Below are 16,450 nucleotides of genomic sequence, written 5' to 3'. Positions count from 1 at the left end.
TCAGGTTTCAGACCCACACCTTTTCTAGTCCCATTTTTATTAGGTGACATGATAACCAGCAGTCAGTACTGTTATCTAGGTAATAGCTGGATAACACTCCTTACTAGTTAGGAGAGGCAGATCTGGGAAGACAGCACAGGATTTGGGTGTACTTCTCCCTAGATTAGTGTTATTCTTGGGAAGGAGGCAAAGAAGAGCAGAGAGAGCTATTGGTAAAACAAATACAGGCCAAATGGCCAGTTAAAAAGTTTGTTACTACTACTACCACCACCACCATAATCAGGGTACTTGTTAGAAGATTAGGAAATTTAAAACACACACAAAAAAAACCATGCATCTAGGTGGCAAGGATTTTGTCCCTTAGTTATTGAGTTCAAGTATGCAACAGTATCACAAGGTATGTCTTCAAGGTTAGCAGCACCTTTCTGAAGGAACTTACTGTCATGATTTCACACATTAAATTTACTTTATAAAAGGAGGTGTATTGATTTATAGGCCAAGGATAAAACTTATCAAGCCATAAGGTTCCTAGTTAGAAAAGGTAAAGAAGAAACCAATTACCGATGAGGACGATTTTAGGGACTCTTTGCTGCCCTCCTTCCTATCCCCACCCAAGTCTGGTCAGCACTCTTTAAGCTATAGTCAAGCAGGAAACCAAACATCTCTGCTGTGACAGGACCATGATCATGTGATTCCAGCACCTCCCCTGGTAAACTGACTCACCTTAGCTAAGCCACCAGCCCCTTTCTTACTCCTTGAGTTGCTCAGACTAGTGAATTCTCTCCATGTAAGTGCAGAGAAACGAGGGCACATCGATAGAGCAATAAACAAGAACAAATAAATCCCGTGCACATAATGGAGAAGAGGGTGGTCAGGCTTCCAAAAGGGCCTCCTGACCACATTTCCAAAGTTAATTATAAGTTGACAAAGAAAACTAACAAATTGACTTGAAGGGCTTTAAAATTGGTCAGTAAACATCTAGATTATATGATCTAAGAAATTAAAAATTCCAACAGGATTTATAACTTAGCAACTTCCAAGTGATTTGAAATAGTTTTGTCACTTTGAAAGAAGCGGTTTTCTTAAACCTTAAGACAACTAGTCTCCAGAACTGCCTCACTTCTTTAGGCTTAAAGGACAGTTTGACTAGCCAAAGCAATCCCCAGGGTCCTCACAGAGTGTGACAGCAATGATTTATCTTCCTCCAGCCTCATGCAGGTTATTGTCGATCACACTTTAGGTTGTTTTCCCACTTTCAAAAGAGGCAGCTGTAAATGTATTTGTGTTGGGTCTTTCTTCTCACCTGCTCTCTATTTCCTTCCTACTCTTGTTTTTCAGGTTTCTCTTCTTCCTTCAACACCCATTTCAAGGTAGACTATCTTTCCAAAAAACCCTTTTACTATTCCCAAACTCAACAGAACCAAAGAAAGAAAGAAAAGAAACCCACCTTTCCAAATCAAAAAATAAGCCTGGCTGAATTATACAGTTTTCCACCAGAAGTGATATTTATAAGCCACAAAGGTACTACCACTGAATCTTTGACACTTAATCTCAGTGATAACCATGATAGCCAATTAGGATTCTCCAGAGAAATTCCAGCATGGATCCCTTAGCCTTGAATGCAAAATAACCATATAGCCAGGCACTGGTGACCTGGAATCCTAGTTTCTCAGGAGGCAGAGATCTGAGAATGGAGGTTCAAAGCCAACAGAGGCAGACAAATCAGACAAATCCAAGACTCTTATCTCCAATTAGCTAGCAAAAGGCTGGAAGTGGAGCTGTGGCTCAAGTGTTAGAGCGCCACCTTTCAGTAAAAAAAAGCCAAAGTGGAAGGGCAAGGCCCTGAATTCAAACCTCAGTACTGGCACACAGGAGCGCGCACACACACACGCACGCACGCACACCATTCTACTTCTTGGTTTCTTTTACTTGTGTGTCTCTTTCTTCAGGTTTTAGGAAGGTGTCTCTTTATAACCTGAAAGGACAAAGACTGGAGGCCAAGTAACCAGAATTCACAACAGCGGGCTCTGATCCATAAGCTTGGAAGGAAACTACTCAGGCAGTATAGAAAGCCAACTTCCCTCAGAAGCAGGTATAGAGACCAAACAACTAGCTGCTTTTATTTAAAGCCCTCTAGTGGGGAGGCTGCCTTTTAATTGCACATCTGAAAGACCAGAGAAACTGGTTTTACAGAAGGGAGGCAGAGGGCTCCCTGCTGTGAACACTGTCTACTCCAGCCACTTCTAAGACGTTCCTGCAGCCCTCTCTGTAGCTGGCCAAGTCTTACACAGATCACAGACCTTATCTTCTCCAGAGAATTGATGCCCTCAGGCTGAAAGGAGAGCCTCATTTCTTTTTCTGCTCGATCTAGACTACAGGGGAGCCCAAGGAGTACCCTCATAGCTCAGATGGCAAGCCCCTACCACCCTATGTCAACCTTGAGCCCCAGATTTTCACCTCCATGGAGGTGATAGACCCTCGTAACCCTTTTATTTTCCCTTTAAGCTGCTCTCATTGTCCAGTCTCCTATCTTCATCAGAGGGTCCATGGTCTGCTGCAGTTCCGGATTCAGCAACATCCTCTCTCAGGAGCCTCAGTCCTAGCCACAGAGCCATCATGTTCCTGGTCCCCATCATGTTCCAGGTGACACTGACTCCCCACTGCTCCTCTGATGGGCCTGAGACTGTGGGAGAGCTAGCGCAATCCACAAACCCAGGACTTAGAGACCCTGGACCCATTACCCTGTAGGGAATGGGGCTACCACTTGTGTACTGAGGAAGGCTGGCTGCAGGGGCTTTGGGTTAGTGAAGCCCAAACCCCCACATTTTCTGAGGTCCAGAAATGGGCTCGGAAGAAAAAAAAATCCTGCCTGGGAATCCTTCACTCATGGCATCACAGCCTTCAGAGCAAACCCACCCACTCAGATTCCCTCTGGCCATATCCTGCTTCCTCTCCTCTCCTTTGACACTCCTCCTTCAGTTCTCACAAACAGGCTCTCAGGGTCCCAGCCAACTCCTTTTGAAGTGAGCCTATGGATACCACATACTTCTAGGATGTTCTAATTAATGCAGATACAGAACAATCTAATACTGGGACTATGAACCATAACGACATGGGACAAGATAGGTGAGATTAATTAGTTTTTGTAACCATAAATCTGCTCAGCAGGGGGACTCTGTCAGGGTTAGGTCATGTGTGGGGCTTAGAGAACGGTGAAGGGTCACTTAGAAGAAGTTGCATCAGGGTTCTGCATAGATGCCACAGCGGAGAGGAGGTGTGGATGCAGAGGTCCCACAGGAGAAACTTTGTAAAAAGGGCAAACGTCAAGAAAGAGGCTGTGGTCTCACCTCTAATGACACAGAAACATCCTCTTTTCCCTGGTTCCCCGTGGTAAAGTGGTAAAGTGACATGAACAGCGTTTCTTCCTCAGAAACTACAGGATCCATCACCCTCCGGATCCTTTTCACCCTATGCATTTGCAGGCTACTTTGGGGAAAACTGGTTATTTCCTGCAAGTGTCCTCGACGACATTAAAATGAGCAGAATAATTAAACACAGTCCTGATTGGGTACAGCCAGACTTCTCGGTTAATTAATGAAAACCAAGGACTGAGGCCCAGAGCTGCAAATTCACACTGGCCTGAGGAACGCCTCAGCAGAGGAAAGAAAATTGTCACTCGGCAAAAATAGTTCCTAGTGTAGACACAAGTGTCAAACACATTCCTATAGGTAGGAGTCACATCGGAGTCCCGACGGAGATCCATAGGTAAAGGAGCAGTGCAGTGAGCCCCAGACACAGCCCCTGCGCATCTGCACCCTTCCAGCAGGTTGGCACCCTGACATCTGATGTCTCCAGGAAGTAAATGCGACCCCAAACGGCAACTCTGAAAGTTAAAAAAAAAAAATCTCCCCGGGGACAGAGACATCCCACGCGTTCTGCTTCCTGGGAAAACTGCCACCAAGGCGGCTCGCCATGCGCCCTCTCCCCACCCCGCCTCCTCCGGGCCCCAGCTGCCTGCTCTGCGCCCCGCTGCTCCGGAGGGACCAACGCCCACCGCCACTCACCTCTGCAAGGGAAGCAACAGCAGCACTTCGCCAAGAGCCACCCCAAAGAGGGACCTCGGGAGTAAGCCCGATCGCCGCCCTTCATGCTGCTGCTGCTGCTGCTGCTGCTGCTGCTGCTGCTGCTGCGCGTCCCCAGCGCTCCCGCATGGCCCGGGCGCCAGCTGCCGGGGGTGAGTTCCAGCGCAGCGGGGAGAAAACTTCAGCGTCGCCCCAGGGCTGCCACAGCGCGCCAGTCCCCTCCGCCACCACGAACGGACTTACTCAGAGTCCCGGCCACTTAGGAGAGGAGGCGGGGGAGGGCCTGGCGGGGGGGGGGGGGGGGGGGGAGGGGGGAGGAGAAGGAGGCGGAGGGGGGGGGGAGGGCCTCTGGAGGGCGGAGTTCCAAGGTCCAGCTGTTTGCCCGGGACCCAGCCAGCGGCTGCGCGCAGTGCTCGCGCGCGCGCGCGCGCGCGCGCGGGGCCTTATGCAATGCTGCCTGTGGCTGTGGGGACCAGGCAGCTCTGCCAATATGGTCACACCGAGCCCCTGCACCAAACTCTGGCAACTCTCTCTCCTCCTTAGAGCTCACTATCATCAGCTTTGGCTTAAAACAGACAACTAGATGGTGGTGGTGGTGGGGGGGGGGGGGTGTGCCACAGAGGTAGACAAGGAGCCGAGTTTGAAGGTTCAAAGCTCAGTAGTGTCTTTCTCCCTACTAAGTTTGCCCTTTCCTTTCCCCCCATCCCCGCCCCTCACCTCCTCGCTATTAAAAATATCGCACCCAACCATTTTCCTTCCTTCCGTTTAAAGCTTAAGGGCTAGTCGTGATAACGGTGCCCCCCCCCCCACTTCTTTATCAGCTTCCCGACCAGAGGGATGTGCAAAAAGTACTCTAGGTTTGGTCTCAAATGACCAAAGTTCAACGTTAGGCTGTTGCAACCCACAAACCTTTGACCACAGACCTTTGACTTTCACTTCCTTTCACTTTTTTGAAGGGAATGGGGAGCCGTGAGAAAGAGATTGAGAGAGAGAAAGACCCAGATATTGAGATTTGAATGTCATCATCTAATAAAGGAGATGCTTTTCCCCAAAGCTGTACCTATCCCTGGACTTAAGGAAGTACACATCTGTGTTTTTGGATAAGCCTTTAATTTCAGAAAGTTAGGCTAAATACACCTGAGTTATATATAGTGATATCTTTAGATTGTTCTTAAATTCCACAATGGCTAAGTGTCAGTCTTTTATCTATGACAGAGTTTGTCTTCAGAGATGTTGTCTGCCTAAATCCATTTTACACATATTAGGCTTTGTTCCTTCCTACCTGCAAGTCCATTTCATATCTCAGTCCCATTTCCCTCTACAGCAAACTCCAAAGACTCTCTGGATTCTGCAGATAGATATACGAGGCAAGTGATTGCTCAATGTTGGGGATGGCGTAAGGCATCAGTGTGACTGCTCTTCTCCCAAGCCCCTAATCCCTGCCTTTGTCAGGTTAGACATGCCTTCCGTCACACCCGGACCATGATCTCAGCATTGGGCTTGTCTATCAGGATGGATGTTCTGTATTTTCCATTAGGTGAGCTGTCTTCAGATTTAGGGTGCAAGAATTATCTAGATCACATTTCCTCACACCTCCACTGAGTCGAGGGCAGAGACAGAATAGCAATCCTGCCTCTATTAGGGTCTAGAGATTCACACTTACTTCTGTGCCAAGTACAGTACAAAACATAGGCCATAGAGGCTGCCAGTTTGATTCCTGGTGAGCATGGAGGACAGGCCCTGTATGTCTTATACACACTCTTCTGCCTCTTCCCCCACAGGGATTCTTCCTTCTAACACCACTCCAAGATTCTGTTTCTGAGTCAGAGCTATGGGTTTGAAATATGAATTCAGTTTTCAGTATGAACTCAGGGCTGAGGACTATAAACATCCATTGGACTCAGAAGGAACAGTTTAGAAAGTACTTGGACACAAGGTCTTTGTTTTCTCCAACTCTGACAATTGGTCCCTTGACCATTCTTCTGCTTATGTCTTTTTTTGTGTTTCGTTCTTTCCTTCCTTCCTTCCTTCCTTCCTTCCTTCCTTCCTTCCTTCCTTCCTTCCTTCCTTCCTTCCTTCCTTCCTTCCTCTCTTCCTCTCTCCCTCCGATCCTCCGCCCTCCCTTGCTTTTTTAGACATCTCATTTTGTTGCCTAAGATGGCCTTGAACCTCCACCAAGTATCCTTTAGCCTCAGCTGGGCTCCAGTTGCATATCACTATGCCCAGCATTTAGTCCCCTATATGTTCTTTGGTTGACAAGTACATGTTCTTTAATTTTCATCTTTGAGGTGTAGAATTCTGACCAATGATCTACCTGATTGCTGACATCAGGATAGTTTTAATTTTTCTCTAAGTAACACAGTCCTGTCCTCCATTTGGCTATATATCTAATTCTTTATATATATATATATATATATATATATATATACATATATATAATTCTTTATATATACATATATATATATATATAATTCTTGACAAGTCCTGAAGATTTATTCAACAAGTAGTTAGTATCTGAATATCTACTATATGCAAGTCACAACATTTACCTATATATGTGAATTAGTATGGTAAATACAATATAAACTGGGTCAAACATGTTCCCAGAGCAAAGACAAAGAAAAAGAATATGGTGAATTCTAGGAGGCACAGTTGGTTCAGTTTTGTGGGGTAGATAGACAAAAAGAATCAGAAACAGACCAGGTTGGGACACAGGATAGAGGAACTGGGATCACAATTATCAGCGACTGGAAATACTTGAGATTAGAGAAAGGAGGGGCAATGTGCATGCTGCTCTTACATTTAATTTGAACTCCAAGCATACATTTCTTTCAAAACTGTGTAATGTCCACATGGGTAACTCCTCACAGGTAAGGTCTTGCTATGGGCAACTCCTCACAGGTAAAGCCTTGCTATGTGGTTCAGGACTCAGTGGTCTTCCTACCTCAGGCTCCTGAGTGCTGGGATTACTGCATCACACATCTGGTTCAACCAACTGCCCTATAAATGTGTTTCTCTACACCTTGCCCACTTGATACCTGCCTGTCTCTTCTGGCTGTCTCACCCCCAATAGTGTTAAGCCCCAGATCATCTTATCCAACACTCTCTGTTTTTCATTACTGACCACTGATCCCTTTCTGGTCTAAACCAGGCCCAAGGTGGGGAGGGAAATATTGGTAAAGAGAGTGAGAGCACACAAGAGGATCCAGTGTTTCCCCAGAATGTTGTACAGGGCAGAGAGGCAGAGCTACTAGCAGAAGGCTAGGTTCCTAGAGACCTGTGCCAAGCGGCCCCTGAGCTCACCTGAGTACAGGAAGAGAGAGCTATTTATCAAAGTGAAAGATAGCTATAGCTAGTGATGCTAAAAACAACCCACTCCAGGCTCTATCTTCCAAAAATGTTTGCCTCTAAGTAGGTCAAAGTGTTCCCAAAGGAGAGCGAGAAGAAGTGCCAGTCTATCACTTTGACTGGGTTTCAATTTCGGTAGGCCTGTGACTGTTGTGTCCATTACTAGGGATGGCATTTGAATTCTGCCTGTCAGTTCCATCTCCCCCTCCCACAGGCAGATGGAGCAGCTGCAGCAGCACGTGGCTTCCTGGGGCCCAATGAAGAGGCTCTAATGCATTAAATGGAAAATGGATTTTAGCTTGATGTAACTCTGGTCAGCTTACTAAAGATTTCCAATAGTAGGAGGAATGTGGAAGACATGGCTTATCCTTGTATTTCTGTCTTCAACCATTCCAAATAAATGAGAGTTGCTAAGCCCATGTGCTCTCAAAGAGCAGACTTCCCAGGAAAAAGGATTTTGAAGAACTCCTCCACCAGAAGGAAAGGGTTTTCCATCCTTAGGCTCTTCTGCCAAGGCTTCTGCCAGTTTCCTTGACAAACACACTGAGTCTGGTCCTTCACACAAGCTCTCTGCAGGGTCCTCAGTGCATGGCCCTTCGGCCCTTCCTTCCATAAATATATACTGAGCATCTCTTCTATGGCAGCCACTGTTCTAGATGCAGCCATAATCAAAATGGATAAGAATCCCTGTGCTATGGGAGGAGTTTGGACACAACATACGAACAAATGCCAGAGGTGGTAAAGACAAGGAAGCAAAGCAGGAAGGAGGACTCAGTGAGATGGGGAGGGTGGGAGTTGGGAGGTCCCTCTCTAATCAGGTGACATCTGAGAGGCATGAAGGAAGTAGGGTACAAGCCATGCAGCTATGTAAGATCTGGAGAATCTGGGGTGTTCCAGGCAGAGGGAACAAAAGATTGAACCCTGAGTCTGAATACACATAGCTTGAACCCTGAATCTGAATACACATAGCTTGACTGGTGATTAGCTCGGTGGGGCAGGTTGGTCAGGAGAATGGTTAGGATGATGTAGGAAGAAAACAGTTCTCCATGTATGTCCAAGTCCAGCACTTGGGACTATGCCACTCTACACAGCAGATAGACTTTGCAGATGGGTCTCAGAGGAGGACCTTGAGGGATAGGGAGGCTATCTGGGTTGTCTAGGTGGACATAGAACCTCCTAAAATCAGAGGACTTTTTCTGCTGTGGTGGTGGTGGCGGTGGAGGGGAGGGGAGATTGATTCTGAAGGAGGATCAGACAGATGCACATTGATGGCTCTGAAGAAGGAGGAAGGGAAGACATCCCAAAGAAGCTAGTGGCCTCTAGAAGTTGGAAAAGGCTAGCAACAGCTTCTTCCCTAGCCCTCTGGAAAAGACCACAGCCCTTCCAATGCTTTGAATGTAGACACTGAGACTCATATTGGACTTCTAGTCTACAGAACTACAGAACTTGTGTGGTCAGTTAAAGTGACCCAAGTTCATGATAATCTGTTACAATAGCATAAGTAATCTAATGCATAGGGAAGTGGTGCTGTGGCTCAAGTGGTCGAGTGCTCGAGTTGAGCTGAAGAGCGCAGGGACAGTGCCCAGGCCCAGAGTTCAGGCCCCACAACCGACAGAAAAATAAGTAAATAAAAATTTCCATCAAAGTAATCTAATGCATAGGAGATAATGTCAGAATGGGCTTTGGTTCTCTTTGCAGCCACAGAAAGCAGTTTGTCTCTGCTCAAAGGGAGACAGAAGACTTTGAAGTGTTCTGAGCTTAGAAGGATCTTCAGCTCAACATCCTCCATGCAGTAGGGACCAGTAATGCAATAATCTCTTTTGCCCACCTGTGTACAAGAGTAGACACCTATACTTCCTGTGGCCAACAGGGCTGTGTGGAAAGTAAGGTCAGTGAATACAGTATCAGTCAGTTTCTTTTTTATGTGTATAGCTTTCCTTTTTTTTTTTTTCTCAGTCAGGGACTTGAACTCTGGGCTTGGGCGCTGTCCCTCAGCATTTCAGCTCAATGCAAGCACTCTACCACCTGAGCTACAGTGCCACTTCTGGTTTTCTGGTGGCTCAGTGGTAGAGTGCTTGCCTTGCATGCAGGAGGCCCTGGGTTCGATTCCTCAGTACCACATAAACAAAAAGAAAAAAGCCGGAAGTGGCGCTGTGGCTCAAGTGGTAGAGCGCTAGTCTTGAGCTGAAGAGCGGAGGGACAGTGCCCAGGCCCAGAGTTCAGGCCCCACGACCGGACCTCCCCCCGTCCCCCCCCCCAAAAAAGAGTTTCATGGACTTCCCTTCCCCGGGCTGGCTTTGAACCTCGATCCTCAGATCTCAGCCTCCTGAGTAGCTAGGATTACAGATGTGAGTCATGGGTGCCTGGCAGGCTTTTTTTTTTTTTTAACTCAAGGATAACGCTCTAACATTTGAGCTACAACTCCACTTCCATTCTTTTGTTGGTTAATTAAAGATAAGAGTCTCATAGATTTTCTGGCCTGGTCTGGCTTTGAGTCAAAATCTTCAGAACTGTTTCCTGAGAAGCTAGGATTATAGGCATAAGTCACTAGTATTAAGCAATGGCCATAGCTGCCCTCTTTGAAGGGCTGAGTTAAGGCTGCAATATCAGTCCTACACAGACCTCAGGGAGTTCTTTTTGGGCTGCAGGCAACACAAGGGCAGACAGTGAAAAGAGTTCTAAGCACTCACCCTGTCTTGCTCAGCGACATCCAACTGCCCTGAGAGCTCCTCAGTGTGAGGCCTGCAAAAGCCCCCAGAGGGCCTGAAGCACTGTCACCTCTGACTTTCCCAGAGCAGAGCATATGGGCTCATCCTCAGCCCTCAGACCTCTTCTGTGTCTTCTCTTCTCCCAACCCACATTTGCGCATGCCATTTCTTCTGTGTTGCTTTAGTGGGAGAGCAGGTTCAGCTTAGTTAGTTCCAAGTAAGGGGAAATTGTGTCATCTCTTTAAGGGACACTCTGTTGGGTGGGATGACCTCTCTCCTTCCATCGTCTCCACCACTCCTGGTAAGCACAGCCAATGGCAGCCTTTCTACCATGTGTCCAAATCCCCAGGTGGCCACTGCCACTCTGCTTCCATCAGCTGGCTCCTGAGGCTCCAGGGCTAAGGAGTATAGGTGAATTTTCTCCTTCCCTTCTGAATGCTAAGGGACATCATCACCAGCATATAGTGAGCACCAGCCGGCAGGGGCACATGCTGCTGAGTTTGGCATTGGCTGACATAAGTCCCAGCAGGACGACCATGAAGAAAGCTAAGAGATCTCCCCACGGGGTGCCAGAAAGACCAACTCTCTTCCAGGGTAAATGGGGATCTCCTGTTGCCCAGTACTGCTGGGAAGCAGATGACACTGAGGTGTAGCAGAGGAGGAAGGGCTTGACTTGTCTTTGGTCTCTCCAGGCCTTAGAGATCAGACTGATGTTCTACAGGTGACATGTCTCACTTACAGCATACAGCAGCAGAGGTCTAGGGAACTGTCCTGGCCCCGCCCTTATTCTTACATAAAAAATGTTATATATATGTATAATATATATGTATATGCTATAGAGCATATATAGTATACACATATACTATATATAATTTTATTTATGTTATATATATATGCTGCATATATTATATACACACACATATATATGTATATATATATATTTACATTTTTTTTGCTGGGTGTTAGGGTGGCTCATGCCTATAATCCTACCTATTCATGAGACTGAGATCTGAGAACTGAGGTTAGAGGCCAGCCTGGGCAGCTAAATGTAACAGGCTTATCTCTAACCATCAAAAAGTCAGAAGTGGCTCATGTAGTAGGGCATCAGCCTTAAGCAAAATAATCAAGAAAGGAAACAAGAGTTTAAGGCTCAGTACTGGCACCAAAAACAAACAAAAATTAGAGTTTTTTTTTAAATTTTGCCATTACTTAGCTATATTAGGGATTTGCATTTTGACATGTCTGCATCTGCATACAGTGTACCTTGATCAACTCACCCTCTCTATCATTCTCCTTCCTCCCTCTTGCCTTCTTTCCAAACCAATCTCAACCAGCTTCACTGTTCTATTTTCACAATGTACATGAAGTATTTTGACCACATTCACCCTCCTTCATCCTTTCAGATCTTAAACAAATGAAACAAACTTGTCTCCCTCCTTAAGGAATTGTATATAGAGAGGGTTCCTACCCTAATGACTAGTGACCAGAGAGACCCTTTGGGCCCATTCTAACAAAGCAGAAAAAAAGAAAAAGAAAAAGAAATATGAAAGGCACTTTTCATAATACCTCTCTTTGTTCTAGTTTTTTTTTGTTGTTGTTGTTGGTTGGAGGGCTTGAACTCTGGGCTTGGGCACTGTCCCTGCACTCTTCAGCTCAAGGTGAGCATTCTACTGCTTGAGCCAGAGCGCCACTTCCTAGATTTTTTTTAAAATTGAACCCCAACACTCACAGTCTCAGCACTGTCCTCTAACACATGAAGGGGGGGCATGGTCTAGAAATGGATTTCAGTGAGTTAAATTCACTGGGGAGAGAATAGGTTACTCAGAGGTGCCGGAGGGGAAAGCCAGGGGAAAACTGGAATTTTCAGCTCAAATACATCAGATATGGTCCCAGTCTTCTGGGTAGAAGGCAAACAAAAAAAAAAAAAAAAAAGAGAAGAGAGGAATAAACCATTATTTCTTTGGGAAATCATGGAGCCAGATGGGCCTGCGGTTAGAGTTGCCTGGGGGAAGGATCTCACAGAGACCAGGAGGAGAAACTGAGGGAAGGGAGAGGGTAAGGGCAGGAGACAATACTGGTGCCTCTAAGAAAATCTATGGATGGAACTAGAATCAGGACCTTGACTTTTCTAACACCCCTGAGGAGGATCATGTTGCAAACAGCCTAGATGCAGCTGATAGGGATATCAGAACTGGGACCAAGGGCCAGGCAGGGAAATTAGCATTAATTCTCTGCCTATAGTGTGACACATGAGCTGTCACAACTATCTCAAGTGGGGCAAGCATCCACTAACCAATTTGATCAATTTCTAACTATCTTGGCCAACGTCATTAGCTAGTTGATGGCAGAGCCAGAATCCAGGCTCTGGTCTTTTACTCCAAGATATTGTTACTCCAACACACCTCATTATTATCTCTTCTTATGGCCTTCTACATGCCATGGCAAAGCCATGCTTTGTTAAGAATTATCCTGTGCACTTTGTACAACTACTTAGAGGTAATTTTAAAAAAATAAAAAAAGACTTATCCTGTACAAACAGCACCATAAGACCACTGTCAAAGGTCAAAATGCACCTTTACTTTCCCCTTGATGCCCTTCAGCATTTTCACTGAGTTCCTTTGCGTAGAAGTGGAAACAGCTCAAGAAGACTGATTTTCCATTCAAAATAAGGATTACCATTCAGTTGAATTACAGTTCCTATTCAAGTGCATCATTATTATTTGTCTCACTTGTTTTTTCCTTCAGTGCTGGGACTGGGGCTTCATTGCACTCCAGGCTTTATGCTCATGCTTGGTTTTTTTGCTTAAGGCTGATGCTTTTATCATTTGAGCACAGCTCCACTTCTAGCCTTTTGCTGGTTGATTGAAGGTAAGAGTATTTCTGCCTGGGCTAGCTTTGAACCACAGTCTACAGATCTCAGCCTTATATAAGACTGAGTCACTAGGATTACAGGTGTGAGTCACTAAAGCTCAGCTGCTTTACTTAATCTTATTCAGTAGTATGGTGGCTTTCCAAAAATGCCTTGTCACTATTTTTCATTGTGTACGCACTATAATTTGTCAAAGGCACTACAAAACTTTGTGAACTAGTGTAGAAAAGTATTCTTGCTCTCATTCATCGTACTCCTATGTATAATTTGCCTTGATAAGGAGCGGAGCTGCACATTTCAAAGTGCCTCTCTCACAGCTGGTCAATTACAGACAGTCTGTACTGATGAAGAGGATGGTAGAGCAGCCATCTGAAGTTTGCAATAAGGTACTTCATACCTGAGAGGGTTTGCTCTGGGAAGACGCAGGTTCTATTTTTTTTTTCTTTAGTTTCCTAGGGTGTTAGGCATTGCAGAGTACATTAAAAACCTGAGATCAGGTGCTCCTGATGCAGAATTACACTGGAAAAATTTCATGTGTACATATATGTGTGTGTGTGTGTGAGAGAGAGAGAAAGATCAATAGATTAAGGAGAGAGAGAGTTAGAAAACTGTTGGCAGGTAGAAGTGCCTTTGAATCTCTGGATTTCAGATTAAGGGGAAGAGGAAAAGCAGAGAGCTGGACTTCATGGCATTTTGGAGCTCCCATCCTGTAACAAGTCTGTTGGACAGGCAGGAGCAGCTCCAGAGCTTGGCTGGCTCCCATTAGAGCTGGACCAAGCCCAACCTGCTGTCGAGATCACTGGGCAGAGTCCTCCTGCCCACAGGATCTTATTAGTGGGCCAGGCACGCACAGGACAGAATCTATCTTTGATCACTGCGCTAGAGAGAGGAGCATTTGGGGCTAGAGCTGAGAGGCAGAGTGAGAAATGGTGTGTACAGTGTTATGATGTGTTAGTTCTTCAAGTCCTCACTGGGCTAGACTGGCTAGCACAGGGAGCCTTGCCAGAAGGGGTGCAGAGCACAGGCACCGTGAGGCCTTAGGAGTAGGCAGCTCATCAAATCCATGTCCATGCATGCAGGTTATGTGCCTTGAGCAAGTCATGTCAGCTCTCTGACTGCCTCGTCTACAAAATGAGGAAAATGTAGCTTAGTAGTACTAAGGCTTTGAGCTTGAACCCACTCCACAGTAAGGCTCTATCAATGTTGGGTATATTTGGCAGCTGACTATAAACCTAACAGGCTTGCTCAGCGTTCTCAGGACAGTGGTGCTTGTCTCCTGAGCCCATGCATTCTCCCCTATGCTATGCACCTTCCACTGGACAAGCTGCCTCAGGCCAGCTAATAATTGATCTCAGCAAAAATCCCCAGGAGAGCACAAGGGAGAGGACTACTGATAAACAACCAGGACCACAAAGCCACTGGCCCTGGTCTCCAGGGCATCCTTCCATAGTCACAGCAGAAGCCTTGGTTTGGTTTCACTAAGGGGCAGCTCCTCACACCCCAGCCCGGGAATAAAGCATGCAGGAAAAGCAAAAGAACCCATATGTGCTATACAGCTTTGTGGAGAATAAATTAGACTTGTTTGTGGAACTTGGGACCTAGGACTGAGTTTTCATTTAAAACGTTCTTTACCATTTGAAAGTATAAAACTCTGGGGTATTAAGTACATTTACTGTGTTGTGCAACCATTCCTACAATCCATCTCTACAACTTTTTTTTGGGGGGTTCCGGTTGTGAGGTCTGGGCACTGTCCCTCAGCTCTTCAGCTCAAGGCTAGCACTCTACCATTTGAGCCACAGTGCCACTTCCGGCTTTTTTCTTTTTCTGCTTATGTGGTGCTGAGGAATCAAACCCAGGGCCTTATGCATGCAAGGCAAGCGCTCTACCACTGAACCACCTTCCCAGCCCCTCTAGAACTTTTTTCATCTTGCAAAACTGAAAGTCTCTACTCATTGGGCAGTAACTCCCATTATCCGACCAGTCCCTGGAACTCACCAACCTATGCTTTGCCTCAGTATAGTTGGCTCTTCAAGATATCTCATATAAGTTAAATATTATAGTACTTGCCTTTTTTTGGTGGCTAGTTTATTTCACTTAACATCATGCCTGGGTGTTATGTTTTCCTTTCTCTATAAGGCTCAGTAATATTCCTCAGTATGTACATTTTTAAGGCTAAGTTTATTCCTCTGTCTATATATGCCACACTATTTATTCCTTCATCAGTCCATGGATATTTGATATACACACAGACATACATACACACAGAGAAAGAGAGAGATAATTGCTAGATCATGAAATTCTAGTTTTATACTGTTCTGTATAGCAGTTGCGCCATGTTTCATTCCCACCAGTAAGATACCAGTTTCGCCATATCCTAAACAATATGTTTCTGTCTGTCTGTCAGTTTTTCCCTCCTGTCTCTGCCCACAAATTGACATATGTCTAGTAACACTGCCATATTTATTCACCCTTTGTCCTTCCATTTTTATGCTCCCTTGTCCTCCACAAAAGACAAATAAATAAACAAACAAGACAAAAGGAAAAGAGAAAAAAAGCCCTTTTCAATCCAGTTGTTTGTGCTTTTTTTAAGGAGGTGTGTGTGTGTGTGTGTGTGTGTGTGTGCGTGTGTGTGTGTGATAGGTATTATCTTCTTGACAGTCTGGGGTTGCTGAACCAATAAAGCAGTAGTTCTCAACTCCCATAGGACATCAGAATGATTAAGGAATTTGATGTTAGGCCCTGAATTAATTGGTCTGGCTGTGTTAAGGAAAAAAAAAAAATCTCCTTAAAGTGAATGAACAATATATCCAGAGCTGAAAATCACAAGTCTGTCCCACAGAAGAGATGGCTGCTGAGGAGAGAGGCGGCCATGAAAAGGAATGACTGGATTCCAGAGGGCCAGCCCAGGCCAAGTCCTCAAATGTTCTGGTGGTAGGAAAGTAATAAGAAAGGTAGATTCCCCCCCCCTCCCCACACCCCAATTTGGCCGCATTAGCCCTGATCTTTCTTACCAGCCCCATCATGAATCATGCTGACCCCAGGGAAGGCCCAGGAGGGGAAGGCACATGACCCCTAGAGCCACCTTGACTGTTAATACTGCAGAGAGCAGAATGGGCAGAGCACAAGGAAGGAGGTGTTAGTTCTGGCTCTAGAAGAGTAGGCAGCACCATCACTGCAGCTGCTACTGCCATCTAGTGGAGAGAAGCAGGAAGCCAGGCTTAGAAGAACTGCCAGAAGGGATGTCAGAAGCAGAATACTTTCTGAGCACTTAACAAGCTGATGGTAAACTATTAGGAAGTCTGCGTGGGTCTAATGGTGACCCTTTGTTCTTGCCTCCAATAGAACCAGAAACCTATCTTCCTCCTTACTACTAAATGTCTACCACAGATCTGACACAAATCCGATCAGGTACAAACAAGCAGCTTAGAGCTAAGACCTGACTT

At 45.7% G+C, this 16,450-nt stretch overlaps 1 protein-coding gene across 5 annotated transcripts in view; it reads right to left on the bottom strand.

Moving 5' to 3' along the window:
- Positions 1 to 4,270, bottom strand: part of LOC122097518 (kalirin-like) — a 97,534-nt gene extending 93,264 nt beyond the window's left edge. For all 5 annotated transcript variants that reach the window (XM_042668083.1, XM_042668091.1, XM_042668097.1 and 2 more), the window contains exons 1-2: positions 4,191 to 4,270; positions 4,065 to 4,157 (exon numbers count right to left, since the gene is read on the bottom strand). In XM_042668083.1, coding sequence (XP_042524017.1) covers positions 4,065 to 4,149 — 85 coding nt within the window. In that variant the 5' untranslated portion in view covers positions 4,150 to 4,157; positions 4,191 to 4,270. The remainder of the gene's footprint in view (positions 1 to 4,064; positions 4,158 to 4,190) is intronic.
- Between the last annotated feature and the right edge of the window lie 12,180 nt (positions 4,271 to 16,450).

This window comes from Dipodomys spectabilis, unplaced genomic scaffold, assembly GCF_019054845.1.
Source record: "Dipodomys spectabilis isolate Male_0828 unplaced genomic scaffold, ASM1905484v1 ptg000017l, whole genome shotgun sequence".
Taxonomy (NCBI): Eukaryota; Metazoa; Chordata; class Mammalia; order Rodentia; family Heteromyidae; genus Dipodomys; species Dipodomys spectabilis.
Note: the sequence above shows the minus strand (reverse complement) of the source record. Positions and strands in the feature narration are given on the sequence as shown.